This window comes from Chiloscyllium plagiosum, chromosome 9 (assembly GCF_004010195.1).
Source record: "Chiloscyllium plagiosum isolate BGI_BamShark_2017 chromosome 9, ASM401019v2, whole genome shotgun sequence".
NCBI classification, from domain to species: domain Eukaryota; kingdom Metazoa; phylum Chordata; class Chondrichthyes; order Orectolobiformes; family Hemiscylliidae; genus Chiloscyllium; species Chiloscyllium plagiosum.
The window spans coordinates 50,818,835-50,845,685 of NC_057718.1; the positions used below are offsets into that span (position 1 = coordinate 50,818,835).

General features: G+C 39.5%; 1 protein-coding gene across 25 annotated transcripts in view; it reads right to left on the reverse strand.

Annotated features, from left to right (window-relative positions):
* nrxn1a (neurexin 1a) overlaps positions 1-26,851 on the reverse strand; it is a 1,882,581-nt gene that overhangs the window by 13,611 nt on the left and 1,842,119 nt on the right. For all 25 annotated transcript variants that reach the window (XM_043695934.1, XM_043695933.1, XM_043695910.1 and 22 more), the window contains one exon: positions 15,973-16,060. In XM_043695934.1, the coding sequence (XP_043551869.1) occupies positions 15,973-16,060 (88 nt within the window). The remainder of the gene's footprint in view (positions 1-15,972; positions 16,061-26,851) is intronic.

Consider the following 26,851-nt stretch of genomic DNA (forward strand, 5'->3'; position numbering starts at 1 on the left):
TGACACCCTATGGAATTCCCCATCCTTAAGATTCCAAAATGAATGGTCTGAGAAATTGAAGATTCCACTGAAGATTCCAGTGAAGATTCATATGCTTCAAACCCTCCAGATCTATTTATTTAAATCAGAAGATTCAGCTGGTTCCACTGAAGTAAAGTAAATAGTTATTCAGGAAAAGTCAGATAATTAAAACCTAGTATGCCTCTTAAGCAACCATTAAACTGATCTCAATGTATCTCAAACATACCCATCTACATTCCCCAAGACCCCAAACAACCTCAGACTCCTGTTCCCTCGAGGAACCAAGTCCCTTTCCTCCACTCTGGACCCGATGAAACATTTTTCCACTGCCAGACCCAACACCACTCTGCCTCCATTCAAATTCAACACTCCCAGCCCATGCTGCAAGGAACCCAACACTCTCAACCATATGCTCACCCGCACCACTGAACCAGATAAATTACACCCACCTTTGCCTCATCCAAATACTCCATCACTTACTTCGACCACTGACAGTCATAGAGATGTACAGCATGGAAACAGACCCTTCAGTCCAACTAGTCCATGCCGACCAGATATTCCAATCTAATCTATTCTCACTTGCCAGCACCCAGCTTATTTTACTCCAAACCCTTCCTATTCATATATCCATCCAGATGCATTTTAAATGTTGCAAGTGTATTAGCCTCCATCACTTCCTCTGGCAGCCCATTCCATACACGCACCACCCTCTGCGTGAAAATGTTGCCCCTTAGGTCTCTTTTATATCTTTCCCCTCTCACCCTAAACCTATGCCCTCTAGTTCTGGACTCCCCCACCCCAGGGAAAACACCTTGTCTATTTATCCTATCCATGCCCCTCATGATTTTATAAACCTCTATAAGATGACCCCTCAGCCTCTGATGCTCCAGGGAAAATAGCCCCAGCCTATTCAGCTTCTCCCTGTAGTTCAAATCCTCCAAACCTGGCAACATCCTTGTAAATCTTTTCTGAACCCTTTCAAGTTTCACAACATCCTTCCCATAGGAAGGAGACTAGAATTGCATGCATTATTCCAAAAGTGGCCTAACCAATGACCTGTACAACCGCAACATGACTTCCCAACTCCTGTACTCAATACCCTGACTAATAAAGGAAAGCATACCAAACACCTTCTTCACTATCCTATCTACTTGCAAATCTACTTTCAAGGAGCCTTGAACCTGCAGTCCAAGGTCTCTTTGTTCAGTAACACTCTCTAGCACCTTACCATTAATTGTATAAGTCCTGCTAAGATTTGCTTTCCCAAAATGCACCATCTCACATTTAGCTAAATTAAACTCCAACTGCTAGTCCTCAGCCCATTGGTCTATCTGATCAAGATCCCATTGTAATCTGAGGTAATCTTCTTTGCTGTCCAATACAACATCAAATTTGGCATCATCTGAAAACTTATCTACTAAGTGAATTGTTAGGAGAGTATCAAGGTAGGGGGAGTATAGTTAAGAGGAAAATCAGGAGGGCAAAAAGAGTACATGAGATAGCTTTGACAAATACGATTAAGGAGAATCCAAAGAATTTTTATAAATACTTTAAGGACAAACAGGTAACTAGGGAGGCAATAGGGCCCCTCAAAGATCAGAAAGGCAGCCTATGTGTGGAGCTGCAGCAGATGAGAGAGATACTAAATGAATATTTTGCATCAGTGCTTACTGTAGAGAAGGACATAGAAGATATAGAATGTAAGAGGAAGTGGCGGATGTCTTGAAACGCATAAAAGTGGATAAATCCTCAGGAACTCATCAGGTGTACTCTAGAACTCCGTGGAAAGCGAGGGAAGTGATTGCTGGGCCCCTTGCTGAGATATTTGTATCATCGATAGTCACAGGTGAGGTGCTGGAAGACTGGAGGTTGGCTAACGTGGTGCCACTGTTTAAGAAAGGTGGTAAGGACAAGCCAGGGAACTATAGGCCAGTGAGCCTGACCTCAGTGATGGGCAAGTTTTTTGGAGGGAATCCTGAGGGACAGGATTTACACATAGTTGGAAAGGTAAGGACAATTAGGGATAGTCAACATGGCTTTGTGTATGGGAAATCATGTCTCACAAACTTAATTGAGTTTTTTGAAGAAGCAACAAAGAGAATTGATGAGGGCAGAGTGGTAGACATGATCTATATGGACTTCAGTAAGGAGTTCAACAAGGTTCCCCATGGGAGACTGATTAGCAAGGTTAGATCTCATGGAATACAGGGAGAACTAGCCATTTGGATACAGAACTGGCTCAAAGATAGACGACAGATGGTGGAGGGTTGTTTTTCAGACTGGAGGCCTGTGACCAATGGAGTGCCACAAGGAGCGGTGCAGGGTCCACTACTTTTTGACATTTATACAAATGATTTGGATGTTAGCATAAGAGGTATAGTTAGTAAGTTTGCAGATGACACCAAAGTTGGAGGTGTAGTGGACAGCGAAGAAGGTTACCTCAGATTGCAACGAGATCTTGATCAGATGGGCCAATGGGCTGAGGAGCGGCAGATGGAGTTTAATTCAGATAAATGTGAGGTGCTACATTTTGGGAAAGCAAACCTTAGCAGGACTTACACACTTAATGGTAGGGTCCTAGGGAGTATTGCTGAACAAAGAGACCACTTATCACCTTGTACCATGGAACTGTACTTAGCTGGACCCGTGACTACCTGGTCAGGTCCATGCTCCCCAACAACCCACCCTCCTTTCCTGGCATCCTCCCCTTACACTGCAGGAATTGCAAAACCTGTGCCCACTCCTCCTCCCTCACCTCCATCCAAGGCTGCAAAGGAGCCTTCCACATCCAAAGTTTTAGCTGCATATCCACCAATATCATTTATTGTATCCGTTGCTCCTGATGCGGTATCTTCTAGATTGGGGAGACTGGGTGCCTCCTAGCAGAGCGCTTTAGGGAACATCTCTGGGACACACGCACCAATCAACCACACCGCCCTGTGGCCCAACATTTCAACTCCCCCTCCCACTCTGCTGAGGACATGCAGGTCCTGGGTGGTCTCCACTGCCACTCTCTCACACCCAACGCCTGGAGGAAGAACGCCTCATCTTCTGCCTCGGAACACTTCAACCCCATGGCATCAATGTGGATTTCACCAGTTTCCTCATTTCCCCTTCCTCCACCTCACCCAAGCTCCAACCTCTTCATCCCACCCCCATTCACCTATTGTACTCTATTCTACTTTCTCCCCACCCCCACCCTCCTCTCATTTATCTCTCCACTCTGCCGGCATCCTGCCTCTATTCCTGATGAAGGGCTTTTGCCTGAAACGTCGATTTTCCTGCTCCTCGGATGCTGCCTGAACTGCTGTGCTTTTCCAGCACCACTCTAATTTAGAGTCTGGTTTCCAGAATCTGCAGTCCTTGTTTTTATTTAGTTGGACCCCTGCCCATCTCGCATCTTAACCATGTGACACCCCAACCACTTGGAACTCTACATTCTCCCCACTGGCATCCCACATGACAAGCTAACATCTCACCAATGTAACTCTACACTTAATTTACGTACTTACTTTTTGACAGGGATCACTCTGGGATCTGACTTATCCTGTGTTACTAAGGGCTGAAATCAGAATATCAGTGAAGACAGACTTCTACATGCAAGGATACCAACAGAGAGAGAGAGAGAGAGAGAGAGAGAGATCCCCTCGGGGAACAAGGTGGTTGCTTGTGATTCTGGATCTTTATATTTCAGAATACAGCAGCTGATTGCTATGAAAATAGGAGCACAGTTGTTCTATGCTAGGAGGGACCTGATGGCATGGAAATATGGCTCTGTATTTCTGAGGGAGTCCTGATAAAAAATCCTATCAAAAATGCAGAGCTGTTTTATGGTGCGAAGAATAGGTGCAGGGGCAGTCTATGTGAGCTTGCTACTTGTCAGAAAATCCATCTTATTGTTCTTATCCAGTGTATGTATTGAATTAGACTAATTAATATATCCAGAATGAATCAGGCCTGTTGTAATTTTACAAGTTACTGATTACAGACAGAATATGTTAATAATGGTATGTTACACTCCAACATTTTAAGAAAGTGAAAAAATATTTTTAAAATAAATTATTTTTAGTTTGTCATATGTCCATCTTGAATGAAAGATTATTTTGAATTTTTTTTTAAAGGAAGAATCATTATTTACCAGAGGTATTTTCAGCTTTTAATTAGTGCAAAAACAACCTCATGTAGACGTGCAAAATTAGATCTCACAAATGGAGATGGCCACTTTTAGCACTGACTAATGACAAACATTTTTGCCATTCTCAAATGTTAGGATTACCAATGAACTGAATGATAACCTGGTAGGTGTGAATTTTCTAAATATATCATACTGATTTTGGGAATATCAGTTCCTTTGTTCAATTCTATTCTTTTTAGTTTATTAAATTAATAATCTAGCATCTGCAATGTTGTATAAATATGTTGCACACAGCAATACCACCATGAAGCTTCATCTGTTTTATAATGTGTTAATATTATGCTATATTGTGTTTTTTTAATTTGAATGTAAAATATTAACATATTGAAATAACCAAAGCAGAATTTTTAATGTGTGAATAAATTTCAACTTAAAGGGAAAGACTCACATGAGCTACATTTCAGGGCTCATATCAGTTAATTTTATCCAGTTGCACAATAAATTTTGATAACAATGAAAAATGGATCTGAATGATTCCATCTCATTAATATAGTACAGGAAAGCCTCTGGTTGCATCATATTGCCACAGTCTGCATCTATGGTCTGTGGCCAATCAACTAGTCAAGCGAAATGAAAGCATTGCTGAAAGGCAAGACTAGTTATCTCTGTGAATTTTAAATATGCTATCCTCAAACATCTAATAATTTACTATTTCATTTCAAACAGCTAGCAGCCTGTCAGAAGAGACTGCCATTCATTTCAAGGTAGCAGAAAGAATCAGTGATCTGATAGATCAGTGATGTTTATAGTTATGAGCAGTCTGAGAATGTTGAATATTGATTCTCCCATAGTATTAATTAATCCATCAAATCTAAAACAGCTCGAATAGAATAAGTTCAAAGTGTGGTTATGGCTGGTTGTGTCAGACTACAATTATAATTAAATGCCACAATGTGTGTTTGAATGTGTGTTATATTAATGGATACAGTCAACTAGCTATTTGAATAGTCTTCAAATTTTATCCTATGATATAAACAACCCCAGGATTGAATTGTAGGTTCATAAAAATGTGGGTCTACAATCTTGTCACTGGGATAAGGTTGCTGATCATGATTATGGAAAGATTGAGAGACACATATGTACCCTCTGGCTTTCTGCCCTTATAGATCAGTGCACTCAAAAACACTAGCTCCTGACAGCACAAAGAAAGACAAAAAAAACATAACGAGTCACTTCTCCCAATGTAGGTTGCAGCTGAAGGTAAAAGAACTAAAACACTGAGGTCATCAGCTAACGAACAGATTGTTTCAACTTTCCCTTGCTTTTTAGGTGTGTGTTAAATCAAAACAAAATATTTGAATTAGGTCATGGCATAATTGATACAATACTAATTAATTAATATTTGCACACCACTGGCAGCTCTGCACATTGGATGCTCTATTGGCTACTAGATCAAGGCTTTGAAGGCAATTTCTTCTCAGGAGGTTGGGCTTGCTCAAGATTAATAAAGCACTGAATTCACTGAGCATTTGTGTTTGTGAAGTACCTGGTTCACTTGAGGAGTGGTGGGTATATTGTGACCTGCCACTTTTAAGTTGCTCTAGGCTCCTGCGAAATATATTTGATAGGCAGATAGATTTTAGAGACAAGAGAAAGTGGAAACACACGGTTCATATATGTCTAACTACAGACATGATTTAAGCTGACAATGCTGATGTTTGATATAATCTACCCTGATTTCATGACAGTGGATATATGTTGCAGTTCTGAAACGTCATTTGTAAGTACTTGATTTTGCATGTTGTTACAATTCTTCGAGAGGTTTCTACAATAAATTAGGTCTTCAAACTGTCAGTTCACTCACAGAATTCCACCCAAAGAAAATCAAGTAGCACTGGGGGGAGAAAAGCTAACCATTCTGATGCAGACTTGAGTTCAAAATGTTTTATGGTTCTTTAGATTGTTACCCAATTCTATAGCATAGAGTCTCAAAGCATACATAGTGGCCTCTGTGTTTTGCCCACAAGTTGTTTTTATAGTTTTGCCTTAATTAATGAAGTTTAATTTTTTTTCAAAAACTTTCCTTTTCGATAATTATTCTAATTATTAAATTGAATCAGGTAAGATAAACAGGATGGTGTGTCCAACGTCTAGACGATAGATTTCATTTAAAATTTACAATAAGCTCCACATCACTCCGTGGGAATTATAATTGCGCCTCCAAAACGTATTAACTCTGCACGATTCGTTAAGTACGCCACAACAATTTTGGAATTTGTAATTACCTAGCATAATAGTGTTACACATTTGAGAATCTGCATTATAATATTTTCAGAAATAAAACAGTTGTTTTCTAAAAATAGTCTTAGATAAAATACAAAATTTAAAATAAGTTGGTGAAATTGAACTGCCAGTATGAATTGGAAAAATAAATTAATTGGTGAATAGTTAGGCCCAAACTCCATTTTAGAATTAATTTTAATGAAACCTGCTGCAGATGCTCAGTTGCTCACTGTCAACATCTTTGTTGAAATGGCTAAGGAAACTATGGTGCCAGCTGTGACCTTCAATTTCTGGGCAGGAGGAAGATGGTGAGCAGTGGTGTAGACAGTGCAAGTGGGTGGAGGTAGGAGAAAATAAGATGATGGGTGAGCAAAGTCCAGAAATATTAATGAGGATCGGCATGGAGCCAGGAGGATCACTCATATGCTCATAAAACATAGGAACAGAATTAGGCCATTTGGCCCATTGAATCTGTTTGATCATGGCTGACATGTTTCTCAACTCTATTCTGCTGCCTTTCTCCTGTAATTCTTGATTCCTCTTACCAATCAAGAACTAGTCCGTTTTTGTCCTAAATACACTCAATGACTTGGCCTCCGCAGCCTTTTGTGGCAATGAGTTCCACAGATTCACCAGCCTCTGGCTAAAGAAATTCCTCCTCATTCCAGTACTAAAGGGTTGACCCTTCACTCTGAGGCTGTGCCCTTGGGTCTTAGTCTCACATGTATTGCATGTTTCTTCTTGGGATGAATTTCTGCTGTGTCTCCCAAATTATCCCCCGAAACCCCTGTCATTGCTTCTCCACCATTCCTTTGCTGTTCCTCAACTCCATCCACACAGGTTCTATGCCTTCTGACTCTATATCGTTTCTTGCTATAGCTTTAATTTCATTTCTTACTAACAAGGCAATCCCACCCCCTCTGCCCATCTGCCTGTCCTTTTGCTGAATGCGTACCCTTAGTTTAATTCTCAGCTATGATCCCCTTGCAACCACATTTCTGTGATACCCACAATATTGTACCTGCCAATTTCATTCTGTGCAATAAACTCATTTACCTTGTTCTGTATAGTGCATGCATTTCAATAGAACACCATCAATCCTGCAATGACCGTCTCCCTTCTCACAGCTACCCCACTTAGATTCCTGACCTACCCATACTCTCTATCCTAGTACTTGTTCTGGAAATTTTAATAACCTCTGCTGAGCCCACCAGCCCCCCCACCCCCTTCAACATTTTCCATAATTTTCCAGGTAACTGAACTTACTCTCCCACTATTAAATCTAAAGCCCTATCCACAGCACATCCTTAAAAGAGTGCCGGTTAGGTCACACAAATACCTGCTATCTTGAATGTTGCAATCCAATGGTGGCAAGGTTTCCTGAAACCTGTAAACGTACAGGCCTAATGCCTGTTTCAGATGCATTCTCTGGACAGTTATAATGCAGTCTTTACCAATAGAACAAATAACACAATCCCAGCATGGAAAATCTGTTCATTCCAAACAGAATTGATAGTCACACTGTCAAATGTGGGTTAAATTAAACTACCATAATTAACTAACTTGAAGTTGGACTTTCTTGAAGAGGAAAGAGAGACAGTTAACCAGGGTAATGTTGTTGAGGTGGAGTATGTGAATTTGCAAAATGCATTTGAGAAGTGCCACATAAAAGATTTAAGTGAACAGTTTAAGATTGTGGAATAAAAGAAACAGGAGTAACAAGGATACAAAATTAGCTGAGTAATGGATAAAGAGGGTAATGATTACTTTTCAGCAGAAAGAGGTTTGATTGGAGTACCCCAGAGGTTGGTACTGAAACCCGTGCTTCTGTTGATATCAAGCAATGATCTAAACTTATTGTATATGGAGCAATGTCAAGGTTTGTGAATGATATAAATCTTTGAAGCATTTCAAATTGTGAGTATATAGCATTCTACTCTCTAGTTACAGGGGCATGGTGGTTATGCTGAATTGTATAAGACACGGGTTAGGTCTCAGTTGAAATACTGTGCATGGTTCTTGGTGCCACACTTCAGGATAGAAGTGCATGCATTGGAGAGAGTGCAGAAGAGATTTATAAGAATGTTTATGGGGATGAAAAACTTCAGATAGATTGGGACTGTTGTCCTCAGAGAGGAGAAGGCTAAGAGAAGAGTTGATACAAGTGTTCAAAACCATGTGGCATCTGGATGTAATATATAGACAAAAACTATTCCTGCTTGTAAAGGAATTGAGAGTAAAAGGGCATTGATTTAAAGTAATTTGTAAAATACACAAATGCAATGTGAAAATAAATTGTAGCAAGGGTCTGGAATCCACTATCTGGAAACGTGATGAAGACTGGAGGAATTCAAAAGGGTATCAGATAATTATTTCTATTGCAACTATGTGCAAGGTTTTGGAGATCAAGCTGGAGACTGGCAGAAGTCATAGAACTCATTTGGAGAGCTGATATAGACATAATGGACTGAATGACCTCCTGAATTATAAGAATTCTGTGATCATGTGAATTTCTGAGACCAGGTACGTAAGTAATTGAAACAGATGCTAATGACTGCAAATATTTTCACCAGGGAATGGAAAAAAGGGTTAATATAATGCACAATGGCCAGAATGCTAGAGATCCTAAATTGTCTTTTCTTAAATTATTTCTCTTGCTCAAACATTCTTTAAAAATTGACACTTTTCTGGACTGATAGTATGAATGCCTCTGATCAAATGATGCTAGTTGAACACAATTTCTGATAAAGTTTTTATCAGCAGTAACCAGAGGGCAAAAGCTTGCACCTCATCCTCTGAAACATCAAGCTTCTTGTATATATAAACATTCCAGCCAAGCCAAAACAAGGGAACAGTAGACGTGATGTCTACGACAGCCAGCTCTGAACAAAGGAGAGTACGGAAACTCATTACTGCTCGGCCTGGTGTTGATAACGCTAAAGTTATCAGCCATAAAGTACAATAGGTTTTAGCCAGGACAACAAAATAAACCACATTAGCTGACTGGCTAAGTTGGAAGCTCCAGAGCCATGACTGAAACTATTGGTTTGATCGAATTATCCTTAATAATTCAGGTTTTTTTCTGTATTTCGTCAGTCAGATCATAATACCAGAAGATGATTTGGAGGTGCCGGTGTTGGACTGGGGTGTACAAAATTAAAAATCACACAACACCAGGTTATAGTCCAACAGGTTTATTCGGAAGCATGAGCTTTTGGAGCGCTGCTTCTTCATCAGATGGTTGTCACCTGATGAAGGAGCAGTGCTCCAAAAGCTAGTACTTCCGAATAAACCTGTGGGGCTCATATCAAAAGGGTTAACTACTCTAGGCTTGGGTAAAACCTACCTCTGATCTCAATCTTTCTGAAAAATCGGAGTTCTGAAAATAATCCTCTGTTTCACCAGCAAAGTGAACCAAACACCAATTTACATCTTCTGCACCTTTACCAGCAGTTTAACTGTGCCCGAACTCCTGCAGAGACAACGTCTCTTCCAGAGAACTTAAACAACCTTCACTGGACATTAACCCACTGGACTCTCTAAGTCATGTCAAAGAATTCTGAAATCAGATATTTTAAAAATAATTTGTCATGTGTAACTCTTCTCTTTTCCTTTATCTTTCCTCTCTGACCTGGATGCATGCATGTGAGAATGTGGGTTGTGAACCATTCCCGAATTTTTTGTTTGAGTGCAGCAATAAATCCTACTTTCTTTAATCCGAAAAGAATTTCCTGTTGGTCGTTTTAAAATTGGACTTCACAAACAAGGTTTGGGGAAACACTTTTTTTAAAACTGCGACAATAAAAAAAAGAAAAACCAACTCCTTTTACAAACAGGTCGATGGCAAAAATAATCTATGTTCTCCCTCTTGTCCATGCCCGGGAAGTGATTGGAAGTGTACACAAGAGAAAAGACTCAAGGAATGCTTTAATATTAAAATGTTGACTGTAGTTCATAGTTTAGAGCCAATATTACTGCATCCATCTACATATATAAAATAGCACACTGGGTTGGCGATTACACTTGGCAGTCAGAAGTGGTAAAGAATTATTTCAACTGATGCAGAAGTAGATGGTGAAATGGAATTCCTCTGCAACAAGCTGTGATAAACACTTCATAAATATTTCTCAGAAAACAATAAATACTTTATTTTTGACAAACAAGCAATTAATGTTAAAGGCACAAAAAATGGTTTATTTTTGCAATTTTGTAAAGCAGTGATACAGAAATAATGCACTGAATGTGTGTCCCCATAGCGTTGTGACTTTATCATAAAGTTGCGACACTCATATCCTTTCTCTCACTTCAGATTTTTCAATATTTGTGTTATTTTTCAAGGTTGTACTCTGGTTTTATTATATGGACAATATACATTATTACAATGCCTTTGTCAGTCAATGTACAACTTAAGGTGACTTAATAAGTCAAGTTTATTGTTAACTGATAACTTAAAAATAATTTTTCCTTTAATTCCATTGTTCCTTCTCTCCACATCTGTCCTCCACTCCTGAAGGATTAATTAATGCTTGATAAATGTTACAAAAAAACTTGTAGCAGTTGATTCACATAGACAACATTCGCATTTGATTCTGACAGTTAGGGTAAGAGTTTGCGTTTTGGATCAGAACTCCAATGCTGGGGTCAAACTAGGGGCCTGGAATTTCCATTATTGGCTAATTGGTGACAAGATGACAAATTCCCCACCCAATTATGCAGAGTGGGTAGACAGGAGGGTGACTGCAGGTAAGGGAGGGAGGGGGGCATCTCTATGCAGAGGTGCCCTCTCAGCATTGTCCAAAAATTCAAAAAACAGTAATGATGTCCAGCCACCACGGAGGAACTCTTCCAAAGGGAGACCAGTGGTTGCGGCTACGGTCATGTGGGTGAGGAAGACCTCGAAAACCTGGAGGTAGCATCAACTGGAAGATTCTGGTCATCCACTGATAATTGGCTTGATTTGGTCTTTAACTTACCTTAATTGGTGACTCACCACTTGGAGGTAGTTGGCCGTTCCTTCCTGATCTTGCCTCTGGGTAACTGGCTCAGGGACAGGAGGGTGCTGGCAAACTTGAATGCCAGTAGGTGGTGTTAATCTCCATTCTCACCCCATATCAAGATGAAAATTTCTACTCTTTGCATCAGATAGATATTAGATCATGCAAATGTCATCCCCAGGTGTGACCCATGCTGCATGGATACCTCCACACCTGAACTCACCAACATCAATTATTCAAGAGCAATCAGAAGTGCAAACATCAGTTGATTTGCCTTCCTCATTAGTTCCCAAGTTACAACATCCTTGATGGTACCCAAATTATCTGACTTAGCACAGCATGAGTATGTTTCAATTTAATAATATGTAGTGTATTTATTGACTGTGACTTCAGAAAACAAAAGCCCTTTACTTTCTTAATTTATTTTTACTCTTGGCCAAGCTACTAGGCCTGTGTTGATCATTTGAAGTAAAATCATTCAAGATTCATTTTCCTGTCCCCAAATTCTATGTTGTTAATTCCATTCCAACAGTACGTATAGTACAATGAGGTATTACAATGCCACAATCATTATTTTGCAAGAAATTACTTCACAGTACATTTTTCTTCACTTATTCCTGAGAGTAGACATTGAATGCTTCATTGTAGCTCTTTTATTTGTGAGTTGAGGCCAGACAGAGCAGCAGTTTGAATGTTGCAAATTGTCCCAATGTCCCTACTGAAAGAAGATTAAGGACCAACAAACCATGACACTATCCTGGCCTCATGGTGTCTCAGAAAAATGTTCTTTTCACGGCAAGGGGTGAGGGCATGATCACCCTTGACTGTCATAACTTACTGTGCAAGAATAGTACTGCAAAACTTATTATCCATGCTCCCACATGAAGCGAGTTTACTTTGTTGGGGTACGAGAGGATGTCCTCTCAACTGTGAAACTCTAACCAAAACAAAAGTCAGGACCTTCAAGAAGGTGGATAGAAAATTAAGGATAGTAGTCAAAACTTACTAAAAAATTCATTGCAAGTGTGAGTTTCCAGAAATAACATGAGGAATTTTCCACAACATGATTATAGTGAATGGTGAGGCAACTAGACGTACAGAATTCATTTCAGGACACATGACTAAGATCATAGAGTTGGAGGGGTAATGCCAGCTGGATTTCATGAATGGTTCTATGACATAAAATAGCATTGTTTTCAGATTGGAAGTGGTGTAGTGGAGAAGTGCTAGGACCACTGTCATTTTGGATAGCAACACAGGAGCATGAGTAGGCCAGTGAGCCTGCACATCCATTTTGGATAATGTCTCATCAACGACTTCATTGTTCCATTCCCATATGCCCTGGTGTAATTAGAAACATATGCATGCAACTTTGATATTGAAATATAGACAGACATTTTAAATGATCTGATACTACCAAGTTTGGTGCTATGGCAAACAATGAGAATAAAACAAATCAACTGTAAAAAGTCATAGGTGAGCAAAAGAGGCAGACAGAATCTAACAACAATAAGTGAGATAATGCATTTGGCAGAAGAAATAAGACTCAATACAGATTAAATGCCACATTACCAAAGAGTTTGTGGGCTCAAAGGGACTTTGGAGACTATGTGTGCTAATCCTTGATGGTGGTAGAACATTTTGTTAGAGTAGTTAGCAAAGTATATAAGGTCTTGAGCTTTGTAAGTTTAAGTATTGAGAACAAAAGGAGGAAAGTTATGCTGAACATTTATAAAGTTCTGGTTACCAACAACTGGATTATTGCACCACATCTCACCACTATACTTCAGACGAAACTTTCCAGAATAGTTTCAGGGATGGGAGATTTTAGTTACAATATTAGTTTGAGGAAGCTGGTTTGTTCTTCTTCGAAGACAAAGGAGATTGAGGAGTGATTGTTAAAAATTTGACCATGGGATGAAGTTGCTGATGACTAGGCTAGCAGTTATTGCTCAGCTCTAATTTCTCAGAAGGCAGTTCATAGTCACCCATATTTTTGTTGTTCTAGGGTAAAGTGTAAGCAGACCTCCCCCTCTTACAGCTTACTTGTGAACTAAATTTTTATTTTTATGAAAATCGACAGTAATTACACAGGCACCATGAAACAATTATTTTTAATCCAAGATTTTTAATAAATGCAAACTGCACCATTTGCCAAAGAGAGATGCAAATCAATCTCTCCATAACATTAGCTTGGCATTTTGGATCACCAGTCACGAGTCACCATGCCACCACTTCCCATTGGATCGAGGTGTATACGATTATGACAGGTTTAGATCAGGTAGACAAAGACATACTGATGGAATAAGGAATAAAAGGTACAAATTTAAAGCTTTGGGAAATAGATGGACAGTGGTTGTGAGAAATAATTTTTTTTCAGGCAGCAAGTGTCCTGGAATTTACTTCCATCACTCTCAAAGGCAGCAGAGATGACTAATGATTTCATTGAATGGGCTCTTAAGGGAAATAAACTTGCAGGATTACATGGACAGAGTAAAAGAATGAGAGTGATTCAACTGCTCTCGAGAGAACCATTCACTCAATGGGCTGAATGGTTGCCTTCTGTTCTGTTAAACCTAAATGACCGTATGAGTCAAGGACAAATAAAAGTCATCATGGATAATGAAAGCCCATTTTACACCCTCCATGATATTCATTTATATTTCAATTGAAATAAAATGTTGGGTATGTGTAGAAAGGATTGTTGATTGCCCATGTTTTGCTGATGCCCAATATAAATTTCACCCCAACTGTCTTATACCTTCCATTTATTTTGAAGTGCTCCAACAGAGCTTTACAAAGTTGAAAGAAAATCACAATTGTTGTCTAATGATATACCAACGCTCTATTTCACAGAATGATAGGATTCACCTCCTTGACCTGTGTAGTAAATTGCCAATCCATGCCAGGATAGATAATTGCTTTCCAATGGAGAAATACTGTAGGGGGAATCTCCCATTGTTCCAGGTGCAAACTTTGTGGCATCTGGATTAAAAGTGGAATTGGGAAAGGCAAAAGCAATGAACTGTACAGCTAACTACTACATTGTGAAACTATGTATGCCACTGGCAAGAAAGTGAAGACTGCTGATGCTGGATATCAGAGTCAGAAAGTGTGGCGCAAGAAAAGCACAGCCGGTCAGGCCACACTTGGCGACTATGCATGCTACTGGCATTGAGCTAATGAAAAAAGAAGGAACTAACTGCAATGCATTTTATTTGAAAAGCATCTTTGGGAGAAACTAACAGGTAAAATAATGTGAAAAATAATTTAGACCAAGGGGACAAAATCATCTTTGCTACAGTTTTAATGTGACAGTGTGAGCAGTTCCCAGTGATTGTGTTCCTGACAGATCAGCCCAAGGGACAAACGGATTTAGCATATTCCCTGAAAACTTTCCACTGAGTGAATATAAATCATTCACTGAGACTAAAGCAAAAATGGAAATGTTACCAGCTTTACAAAAAGATATACAGAATCTCTGCAGTAATTTCTATACTGACCTGATTTTAAATGAAATATGTGCCATGAGCCACAGGAATTTTGCTTGGTATTATTGTCTGCTCTGCAGGTTAAAGTGCACAGTGTGCACATTTATTTCTATTCATTGGTGTGTGAATCTGACCTGAAAATATGAACATAATCCCAGGCTTTGAAATGTCTGAGTATGTGTATAGATACAAAATGGGTCCTTAAATATTTATTTGGATGTCTGAGTGCATTTTTGTATCTGCATCAACAGCAAGGTGTCTGTAAAAATGGATGTATAATTCTCAGAATGTTTGCATACGTGTAAAGCAAAGGGTATGCATGTTTGAATGTGTTGTATCATTTGTTCCACCTTGATTCATAAATGTAAGAGTTTGTTCATGCCTATCTCCTGTAAATTTACTTAGCTGGGCCTTTGAATGTATGGATATGTTGGCTGTTATGGCAATGTCACTATTCCCAACTGGAATGGAGATGATTGGGTAATAAGCCTAGAGACTACACTGCTTTTAATGATTGGGATTTATTTTATACACAATTTGTATGCAAGTGCACTGCACTCACTGCAATGTTGTACAGAAATAATCAATTGTAACATGTAACTATCTTTCAATTATTCCACTTTAGTATTCCACTTTCATTTTTTTTAAATCAAGCTAAGCGGCTACAGTTTTGCTCATGAGTTTGTTTGCTGTTTCACAGAAACACTGCTTAAAAAGCCTCTGTATACTGTTTGCTTCAATGTGCTGTTTAAATAGATATTGCTTGCAAAGTAAATATACTTTGTTTAAGTCTACCTTACATCTCACCTCATCTTCAACTCACTGGCTGTCAAAGTGATGATTGTCCATAACAATATTGGCTGAGGTGTCACATTTTATTTCTTAGATTTGATGATACAACTCAGTAAGTCTCCCTGTCTACAGACCTACACTAAACCCTTTAACACCTACAGTGACCAAACAATGAAACCCCTTCCATTGATTAAGCAGACAGACAAAGCATGCAGCTACAGAAACACAGAGTAGAAAGTAATAAAAATGGACTCACCTAAACCACCAGAGCTTGGCTCACATTCATCAATGTCCTCATCATCACTAGGACATTCAGCAGAGGCAACCAATAGATCATCTGTGCTCTGTGGTGTAAAAAGAGAGCTAAAATTAGCGCCTTTTTGTCCCAAATATTACCAATTATTTATTATAGATAGCAGTTAAAAACAGCAGATTACCTATATTTGAAAACATTCTCAAAATTTGTATTGTGATTCGCAGTCAATATTTTAAAATGTCATTACTTTTATTTCAACACAATCTCAATCAAATGCTATATTTGAATTAAATTCAAATAATTATTTCCTCTTTCACGTAAGTGCTGCTAAAGTGCTCAGAACCTCCAGTGTGCAACAAACCATTGTCAGTGCTGAAGATTTCTCAAGCAAGTGATGATAAACATAAAAATAAGCATTTCAGAAGGCTTACAGACAGTTGTAATGTTCAGCAGCAGAAATATATCTTTCTCTAATGGCAGGTCACAGAGAGATTAGAATGCAGAATATATGCTCTATTTTCCAATACGGGGAAGAATCTCAAAACTAAATTCTGGCTGTAATGTGGTTTCAAAGGGAGCTCCATTGAAAGCTCATTCAGTCTACATTAAGTTAAAGGGTTTGGTGTAAGAAGCAAACATTTGTAAATTTCCATCTAGGTACCTTAGCCTTCAGGACTCAATACTGAGTTTAATAATTTTGGAAATTGAAGAACCTCTTCCATGTTTGTAACCCACCCGCACCCCCCCAGATTTGTATAGGTTGATCCCAGCACTGCCAACTCATTTTCCACCATTCACAGTTCTCATTAGTATCCTATCCAGCATTTATTTCCCTCTCAGCTTTTCATCAGCAATTCTTTTGTTTGTTTCTCCTTTTACTTCTCTCTCTCCCCCTCTCCCGGCACTGTCTCCATGTATTCTGTTCACTCCTTCCACTATCCAATCCCCTGTCAATCGCATAAATACCTGTTTTCCCAGTTGCTTTCAATTCTGACAGAAGGTCTCTGGTCTCAAATATTACCTCTTTTCCTCTTTCTGCAGATGCAGCCAGACCTGCTGAGTTTCTCCAGCACTTTCTGCTTTTATTTGTAAATTGCAAGTGGCTCAGGAATTAAGAATGAGTGTTGTGGAGGTTGTTTACGCTAAATCAAACTGCTCACTGTGAGGCCAATTAGCCATGTATAGTGTAAACAAATATCTGGATCTACACTTGAAATCAAGAAATTTTGAGCTTGAAAAATAAACACAGATGGTCCCATATAGGGTTTGTGCAAGCATTCCAGCAGCATAATTCCCAATCAACTTGTAATTTTTTGACTCCTGATTCAGGAGTGAATATTCAGGCCATAGATCCTGACTTACTGGGCCAAAAGAAATAGGAGCATATGTACGTGATATAGCTTGGCGTGCCTGCTTCACTATTCAATATCATCATGGCTGATCTTGGACTTCAAATTCACTTTAACATCTTTTCCATATATACCTTAGTTTCCTGAGGAGTAAAACACCTAATTATCATGGCTTTAGATATCATTAGTGATTTTTATAATTCGTTTGTGGGATGTGGGCATCGCTGGCTGGCCAGCATTTATTGCCCGAGCCTAGTTGCCCTTGAGAAGGTGGTAGTGAGCTGTTTCCCTGAACCATACAGTCATGGAGTCACAGAGATATACAGCATGGAAACACACCCTGTGGTCCCACTCGTCCATGATGACCGGATATCCTAACCTAAACTAGTCCCATTTGTCAGCACTTGGACCATATCTCTCCAAACCCTCCCTATTCATATATCCATCCAGATGCCTTTCAAATGTTGCAATTGTACCAGCCTCCATCACTTCCTCTGGCAGCTCATTCCATACCTGCATCACCTCTGTGTGAAAATTTTGCCCCTTAGGTCCCTTTTATATCTTTCCCCTCTCACCCTAAACCTATGCCCTCTAGATCTGAACTTCCCCACTCCATTTGTCTATTTATCCTATCCGTGCCCCTCATAATTTTGTAAACCTCTATAAGATCACCCCTCAGCCTCTGACTCTCCAGGGAAAAGAGCTCCAGTCTTTTCAGCCTCTCCCTGTAGCTCAAATCCTTAAACCCTGGCAATAACCTTGGAAATCTTTTCTGAACCCTTCCAATAGGAAGGAAACCAGAACTGCACGCAATATTCCAAAAGTGACCTAACCAATGTAACATGATCGCCCAACTCCTATATTCCAATACTCTGACCAATAAAGGAAAACATACCAAACACATTCTTTACTATCCTATTTACCTGCAACTCTACTTTCAAGGAATATGAATCTGCACTCCAAGGTCTCTTTGTTCAGCAACAGACCCTAGGACCTTACCATTAAGTGTATAAGTACTGCTACGATTTGCTTTCCCAAAATGCAGCATCTCACATTTATCTAAATTAAACTCTATTTGCCACTTCTCAGCCCATTGGCCCATCTGGTCCAGATCCTGTTGTAATCTGAGGTAACAATCTTCGCTGTCCACTACACCTCCAATTTTGGTGTCATCTGCAAACTTACTAACTGTACCTCTTATGCTCGCATCCAAATCATTTCTGTAAATGACAAAAAGTAGAGGACCCCGCACCGATCCTTGTGGCACTCTACTGGTCACAGGCCTCCAGTCTGAAAAACAGCCCTCGACCACCACCCTCTGTCTTCTACCTTTGAGCCAGTTCTGTATCCAAATGGCGAGTTCTCCTGTACTCCACGAGATCTAACCTTGCTAACCAGTCTCCCATGGGGTACTTTGTCGAACACCTTACTGAAGTCCAAATAGAGCACCTCCATCGCTCTGCCCTCATCAGTCTTCTTTGTTAGTTTTTCAAAAAACTCAGTTAAGTTCATGAGACATAATTTCCCACACACAAAGCCATATTGACTATCCCTAATCAGTCCTTGCCTTTCTAAATACATGTAAATCCTGTCCCTTAGGATTCCCTCCAACAATATGCCCACCATTGGCGTCAGGCTCACCGGTCTATAGTTCCCTTGGCTTTTTCTTACCCGCTTTCTTAAATAATGGCAGCACGTTAGTCAACCTCCAATCTTCCAGCACCTCACCTGTGTCTATCGATGATACAAATATCTCAGCAAGAGGCCCAGCAATCACTTCTCTAGCTTCCCACAGAGATCTACAGTACACCTGACCAGGTCCTGGGGATTTATCCATCTTTATGCGTTTCAAAACATCCTGCACCTCCTCCTCTATAATATGGACATTTTTCAAGATGTCACCATCTCTTTCCCTACATTCTATATCTTCCATGTCCTTCTCCACAGTAAACACTGATGCAAAACACTCATCTTGTAATAGCCCCATCTCCTGCAGCTCCACACATAGGCTGCCTTGCTGGTCTTTGAGGGGCACTATTCACTCCCTAGTTACCCTTTTATCCTTAATTTACTTATTAAAAACCCTTTGCATTCTCCTTAACTCGATTTTCCAAAGCTATCTCATGCCCTCTTTTTGCCCTCCTGATTTCCCTCTTAAGTTTCCTCTTTCTACTGTTATCCTCTTCTGAGGATTCTCTTGCTATGTTCTGTCTATACCTAACATATGTTTGGGGGTAACAGCATCAATGGCAAACACTACTGATGCAATCACTCAGTGAATGTTCTGCGGATGCAGGTTCGAATCCCGCCACAGCAGATGGTGAAATTTGAATTCAACAAAAAAAACTAGAATTAAGAATTTACTGATGACCATGAAAACATGGTCGATTGTTTCTGTATTGGGTTACAGCATCGATAATCCTCTGGGGGAGAGAATTTCGAAGGTTTACACCCATTTTGAGCAAAGAAATTATGCCACAATTCAATCCTAAATGATTGCCCCTAATTCTAATATGGTGGCTCTGTTTTAGATTCTCTGACTAACAGAAACATCTTCGCAGGTCTACCCAACCAGCCCCTTTACAATCATGTATCTTAGTCCAGATTTTCCTGCAGAAATAGCAGTGAATCAAATAATACTCATCAAATCTTGCCTCCATTATAAGGTCAGAAATGGGGATGTTCACTAATGATAACACAATATTCAGCACCATTCACAACGCCTCAGATACATAGCCAGGCTGTTCTCCAACAAGAGACAATGTAACCATTGTCCCTTAAATTCAATGGCAGTACCATCATTAAATCCCCAGCAATTTCATCCTCAGGTTCAATTGACCAGAACTTAAACTGGACTAGCTATACAGATACAAAGGTTCCAAGAGAAGGTCAGAGGTTAGGAATCCCACAGCGAGTAATTCATCTGCTGACTCCTCAAAGCCTGAACACCATCTGCAACGCACACGAAGTGAGTGTGGTAGAATAAACCCCAATTGCCTGGATGACCTCAGCTTCAACGTCACTAAGAAGCCTCACACTAACCAAGCCAAAGCAGCCCACTTGATTGGCACAAAATCCATAAACATTCAGTCCATCCACCACTGATACTGAGTAGCAGCATTTTGTACCTTCCATAAGATGTTCTGCACAAATTTACTAAGACATCTTAAATAGCAGTTTCAAATCCATCCACCACTTCCACCAGTAGATATATGGAAACAATTCCACTGGCAAGTTCCCCTCAAATCCACTCACCATCCTGACTTGGAATTATACTGCTGTTTCTTGTGTGTAACGGAGTCAAAATCATGGAACTCTCTCCCTAATGGCATTGTGGGCCTATCGACAACAGATGATTGCAATGGTTCAAGAAGGCAGCTCATCACCATCTTCTCAAGGATAACCAAGGCTTGGAAATGTTGGCCCGCCAGCAACACACACATCCCGTGGATGAATGAAAAAAATCAAATAAAATTTCTGGTAAATGCATGTATAATTAAATGTGAAAATCCAGTTCTTGTCCATAATGAAGTTGCTTCAGAAGCATTTTGAAAGAGCATTTCTCCATCTGAGCCATCACCCAAACAAACAAAATGTAATGAAGTTTGTGTACGTACTGCATGGATATGTAAATTAATTGGAAAAAGTGACTACAATGCGGTAATTCTTATTTATTCGCAAACTACCTCAAAGAGAATAATTTATGCAAATTTAGAAATCAATTCCTTCAGATGTTCATGATTTTTGGAGATTTAAACATTACAGGTTTTTATTTCTCTCACTTCTATCTTTCTTTCACTCTCATTACTTTGCTTCTTATACAGTATTTGACATTGGATTAACAATACTAACTGATACTCCCTGGTTCAGCCTCTGCTATTCATTAATAATTTTTCAATCTCATTGGTTAAGGAGACACATTGTTGCTTGTTTAATTCTCACAGAATCATAGAATATCTACAGTGTAGAAGCAGGTAATTCAGCCCATTGAGTCCACCAACCCTCCAAAGAGGTTCACACCCAGATGCACCCTCCTATTCTATCCCTGTAACCTTACATTCCTCATGACTAATCCACAAAGCCTTCACATCCCTGGACAATCCGGGCAATTTAGCATGGACAATCCACCTAACCTGTACATCTTTGGATTGTGGGAGGAAACTGAAGCACCCGGAGGAAACCCATACAGACATGGGGAGAATGTGCAAACTCTACATAGACAGCTGCCTGAGGCTGGAATCAAACCTAAGTCACTGGTACTGTGAGGAAGCAGCACTAACTACTGAGCCACAGTGCCTTTCCAAGTTCTCAGATGCTTTGCCGAATACTCTTTGGCTTACTGTGCAAAATGCCCACTGATATCTTATAAATAAATATGTCTCAAGAACAGTGCAAAATCTGGTCCAATACCTCCAGTTGTGTCTTTCAAGAGTTATATTTGTTGCCATTTCCTAATGCTGTCACCTGCTGATTTTATCAGAAATTTTCTGAAACAAGTTGAACTGTTTTTCAATGCAAGCAGACGATCTTCCAAAACAATTTAATTCTCAACATAAGACTGTGAACTAGAGTAGGCAGTGAACTCCATGTCCAAACATGCTAGCTAGTTCTCCTATTTTTTTTTAAAGAGGCAAAGAATGTGTCTCGTTAGCAATAGTATGCTGAACAAAAACTGAGCACAATGAAGCTACTTTTGGTCAAAATTGCAGACGCTGTTGGATTCTTTACTTCTTTCATGCAGAGAACTAGAATGCAATGAAAGAATCAAAAAGGCATATTTATCAAACAGCAGCAATTATGAGAGTTATAAAATTATATTTTGTAGTGTGTCTTGAAATATAGATTAAAATGAAAGAGGTTATGTAACTATTTCAAATTCTGCCCAACAATATGCCTGTCTGGCTGAAATTTCACACCTGGGAAGAAGGGCAAGGGCAGCTCTGCAAACAGGATATACACATGCTGGCTTCAGGAATAATCAAAGAGAGGAGAAAGGGAAACCAGTTGGCGTGGTCAGCAAAGATGCTGCAGGTCTTTTATGAGACACCAAATCTTGAGACAATCTCTAGTCAAAACGATGCAACCCACAGCATCGAAAAGAATCAGGGAAGGTTCATCCTGGCATGACGGGGGAGGAAAGAAGAATTATCAGAGAGAGCTTTATTGTTGGCAGTGGATTTGAGAAACCCTCCAAAAACTGGGGGAATTGACTTGAGAAGGTCAACATCACTACTCAGCAAAACAGGGAAACATGAACTCATCGGCAGACCAAAGAACTGCTTCCTGTAATCTACAGAGAATGAGAGAAATATTAAAGAGGAATTTTTATTGTTGTAAAATGTCCGACAAGTATAATATTTAGGTATTTTAAAAATTATTTGTTGCAGTAAAATAACTTAAATTGCATAATCATGTTATATCTTTCTTTTTAACAATTAATTGGAAGCTTGAATTTCGTTTTGAACTCTCTCAGTGTCTACAGGGAACAGAACACAATGCTAAGTGTTGAGTCCACCTTTTCTGTGTGCATCAAAGTTAATACATAAAAATGGAGAGAAAAAGCTCAAAGTAATATTGAAAATTCAGGCACAAACCAGTCAGGTGTGGAAAAAAAATTGGAATGCAGTTCACATGGGGAGGAGAAAGAAAATACAAATTTCTTTTTGAAGGAGTAGATTAGCTGAGCAATTTTCCATCCAACACAGTGTAATTTCAATTTAATTTACTGTGTATAAACCTGATCTGTATGACTGGTTGTTGAAATAGTTGAACAGGGAACCTCAGATATGTCACATAAATCAATCTTGATCTTTGATTTACTTTCCCTGGTGTTTATCATCTTCCTCACATTAAAACCAGTGCATGGCTAGATAAGAAAGAGTTCAAAAGTAAGCAGGAACCTTGTTACAGCCGGCAAGCCTCATTACTCCACTTCAGTATTAATAATCTGTGATATGAACAGAAAATGAGTTATGAACAAACCCCCAATAGCTTTTCTTTTCATTGATCAAATAAAAAAAGGAAAAGACAGCAAGTCATGAAAGAAATTTGTCTTAATATCTGTGTTTGAGAAAAGAGAAGTAGCTGTGTTTCAAATGTGAAATGAATGGAATCAAGAAACAATGGCCCTGGTTTTCATTCCTGGATCAAGTGCACTCAGTTGGGAGAAATCCCAAGAGTGTAAACCTGACCTTTAAAGGTGGTCAGAACTCTTCCCATTTTTAATTTGGTGGGTTGGGCTGGTTTGGGATTTAGGACCGGTTTGGGATTTGGGGCCAGGCAGTCAGGGAAGAGTAGAGAGGCAGGTAGGTCTTGAGACGGACTCTGTAGGAAGCACTGGGGCTCCAGTGCAGTTCAAAATTTAAAAACCAAACATCGAAATATAAAGCATCCCTCCTGCCCTCATTCCCTCACTTTCCACGCTTGTCTATGTAAACCAATGCCCTGTCCTGTCTTCATAACCCCTTCTACTTTTGTCCAACCAAGCCTGTCTCCCCATCACCCTCAATCCCCATATGCACCAATGATCTCCATTGCCCTTTTTTGGCCCAATGCCAACTCAGTGCTAACTCAGATCCTGCTTTCACCACTCTCTGACCTTTCCTCTCCATGACAATTCATCTATTATCCAACATGAACATGACTCTATTTTCTGTCAGGATGACTTCTGGGTTATAACTCTATTGATATTATCATTGAAACAAAAATACTTTCATTAGATCAAAAAACACATCCAATACCATTGGATATCAACCAATTCCTTATGAAAATAAACATTTTCCTCACGGGCTCAATACTTTATGCAAACAAATAATTCACATAAGCTTTTTTTAAAAAGCGTCTGATATGTTTAATCTCTTATGTCAACAAATATTTTCATACTATAAGCTGTTGGAGCTGTCCATGAATAGACACCATTTTTGAAAGTGTTATTTGGGAAATCAGTTACTAATCAATGTTGCTTCAATAGCATTTTCCAAGCTGCAACCTCGGCTACCGAAAAGGACAAGGGAGCAAAAGCACGGTAACATAACCACACACGGGTTCCCCTCCAGTCACATATTATTCTGTACTTCCACTGTGGCTGCGTCAAAGTCTTCGATCTCCTTTCCTAACAGCAGTGTGGATAGATTTGCAAAGTTCCAAAGGGTGTCTTACCTCTGCCTATGGTGTCCTGGAACCAATCAAATGAGGAACCTCACCTCTCCAAAATGAGGAAAACATGAAACTTTCCTCCAGTCTTCACCCCTGACAAACTCCCTTACTCCACCTCAACCCTACATATCAAATTAGACACAGTGACAGAAAAATAAACATTTTTATAGCATCAGCTACTTGATTGCCTGATTAATCCCAACCCATGCAATATTTTATTTGTATTCAATCATAGGATGTGGGCTTTATTGGCTGGTTAGCATTTATTGCCCATCCTTAGTTCCTTTGAGAAGATGGTGGTAAGCTGCCTTCTTGAACACTGCAGTCCACATGCTCTCAGGGAGGGAATTTCAGGGTTTTGAATGAGTGACAGTGAAGGAAGGGTGCTATATTTTCAAGTTAGTGGTGAGTGGCTTGGAGGGGAACTTGCAGGTGGGGGTGTTCCCATGCTTCTGCTGCCCTTGTCCTTCTGGGTGGAAGTGGTCCGGGGTTTGGAAAGTATTGACTAAAGATCTTTGGTGAATTTCTGCTGTGCATCTTGTAGATAGTACATACAGCTGCTAATAGATGTCAGGGGTGGAATGAGTTGGTGGTTGTGGATGTCGTGCAAATCAAGCAGGCTGTTGTGCCCTGGATGGTGTCAAGCTTCTTGAGTGTTCACTCTTGACAAGTGGTCATTGACATTTAAATGGCCAGCTGTATTCAGAATCCATGCTTGCTGGTTCTGTGCATCGACCTCAAGAAAATGACAAAGACCAGATTCAGAGGAAGGATTTCTTGTGGTATTTTCACTGCAATGAAACACTCTTTGTCATGGTAAATATTTAGTTTCTTAAAATTTAACTTTCCTGACCACACTGTAAGTTAATCAAATTAGATACAGTGACAGATAAATAATTTTTTTTATGACATGAAAAACTTGATTTTCTGGAATCTAGTTCCTATTGGGTACAGGATAAGGGAGTTTGCTTTAATGGTATAAATGTTGGGAACAAATCATAAATGGCAGTCTCCAGGAACTAAGACAAACAAGTATCAATGTCAAACTTGTTGAAGTGACTTTTCACTGCTGAATGTCACAAAATTAGTTCCAAGAACTTCAATACAAAAGCAAGGGAAATAGATTCAGTGTCTATTGTAGAAAATTCACCAAAGATTATTTGAATTTTGGTACTTCCAGTAAGAATGATCAGTGAAAGAAATTTGAAAATTGCTTTTTTCCCCCCACAAATGCAGCTTCTGGACACATTGCAAAGTTAACATAAAATAAATGTTAGGGTGAACCTGGCTTGCAAAATGTTCCTTAACTTTTATTGGTAAAAGTATTCACATTCTCTTACCTTAATTATTTCTTATCTTAACATGCTCATATTCACAACTTATTGTCTAAAAAATCCTGCTGTCTACAATCTCTGAAATCCCTTTTAAATATGGAATGTTTATGTTAAAGCTGTGTGGGAGGGTGAGCTGAGAGAAAGATGCAGAGATGCTTCAGTGTGGCTTGGACAAGTTGACTGAGTGGGCAAATGCATCGCAGGTGCAGTATAATGTGCATAAATATGATAGCAAAATCAGGAATGCATATTAATATCTCAGTGGCTATAAACTAAGAGAAGGAAATATGCAATTAAACCGGAGTGTCATGTACACCAGTTGCTAAAGGTAAGCATGCAGGTGCAGCAGGCAATAAAGAAGACAAATGGTATGTTGGCTATTACAGCAAGAGTCTATTAGTGGGTATGTCTTGCTGCAATGATACAGGGCCCTGGTGAGAACACACCTGAAATATTGTGTGGAGATTTGGACACTTTATCTGAGGAAGATGTTCTTGCTATAGAGGGCGTTCATTCAAGTTTTACCAGACAGAGTCCTACGATGGCAGGACTGACGTATGAGGAGAGGCTGAATCAGTTAGGACTATATTCGCTGGAGTTCAGAAGAGTGAGAGGGAATCTCATAGATACCTATAGAATTCTGACTGGACTAGAGTGACTAGATGCAGGAGTGCAGAACTGGGGTGGCAGTCTAAGGAGACCAGGTAAACTGCCTAAGATGAAGATGAGTAGTGAGACTGTAGAATTTGCTACCAGAGAAAACAGTCAAGGCCAAAACATTGTATGAATTCAAGGAAGAGTTGGACATGGTACTTGAGCTAAGGATATTGGAGAAAAGCAGCGACAGGCTACTGAGTTGGATGATCAGTCATGATCATAGTGAATGGTGGAGCAGGCGTAAAGGGCTGAATGGCCTACTCCTGTTCATTTTTTCTATGGTTGTATGGTGTGAGGTATTCTCTGGATTAAATTATCAAAGGGAAGTATAGGTCCTTCTTCTACTTCTGTGCTCTTTTCCTTAAATTACTCAAAAGCAAACAT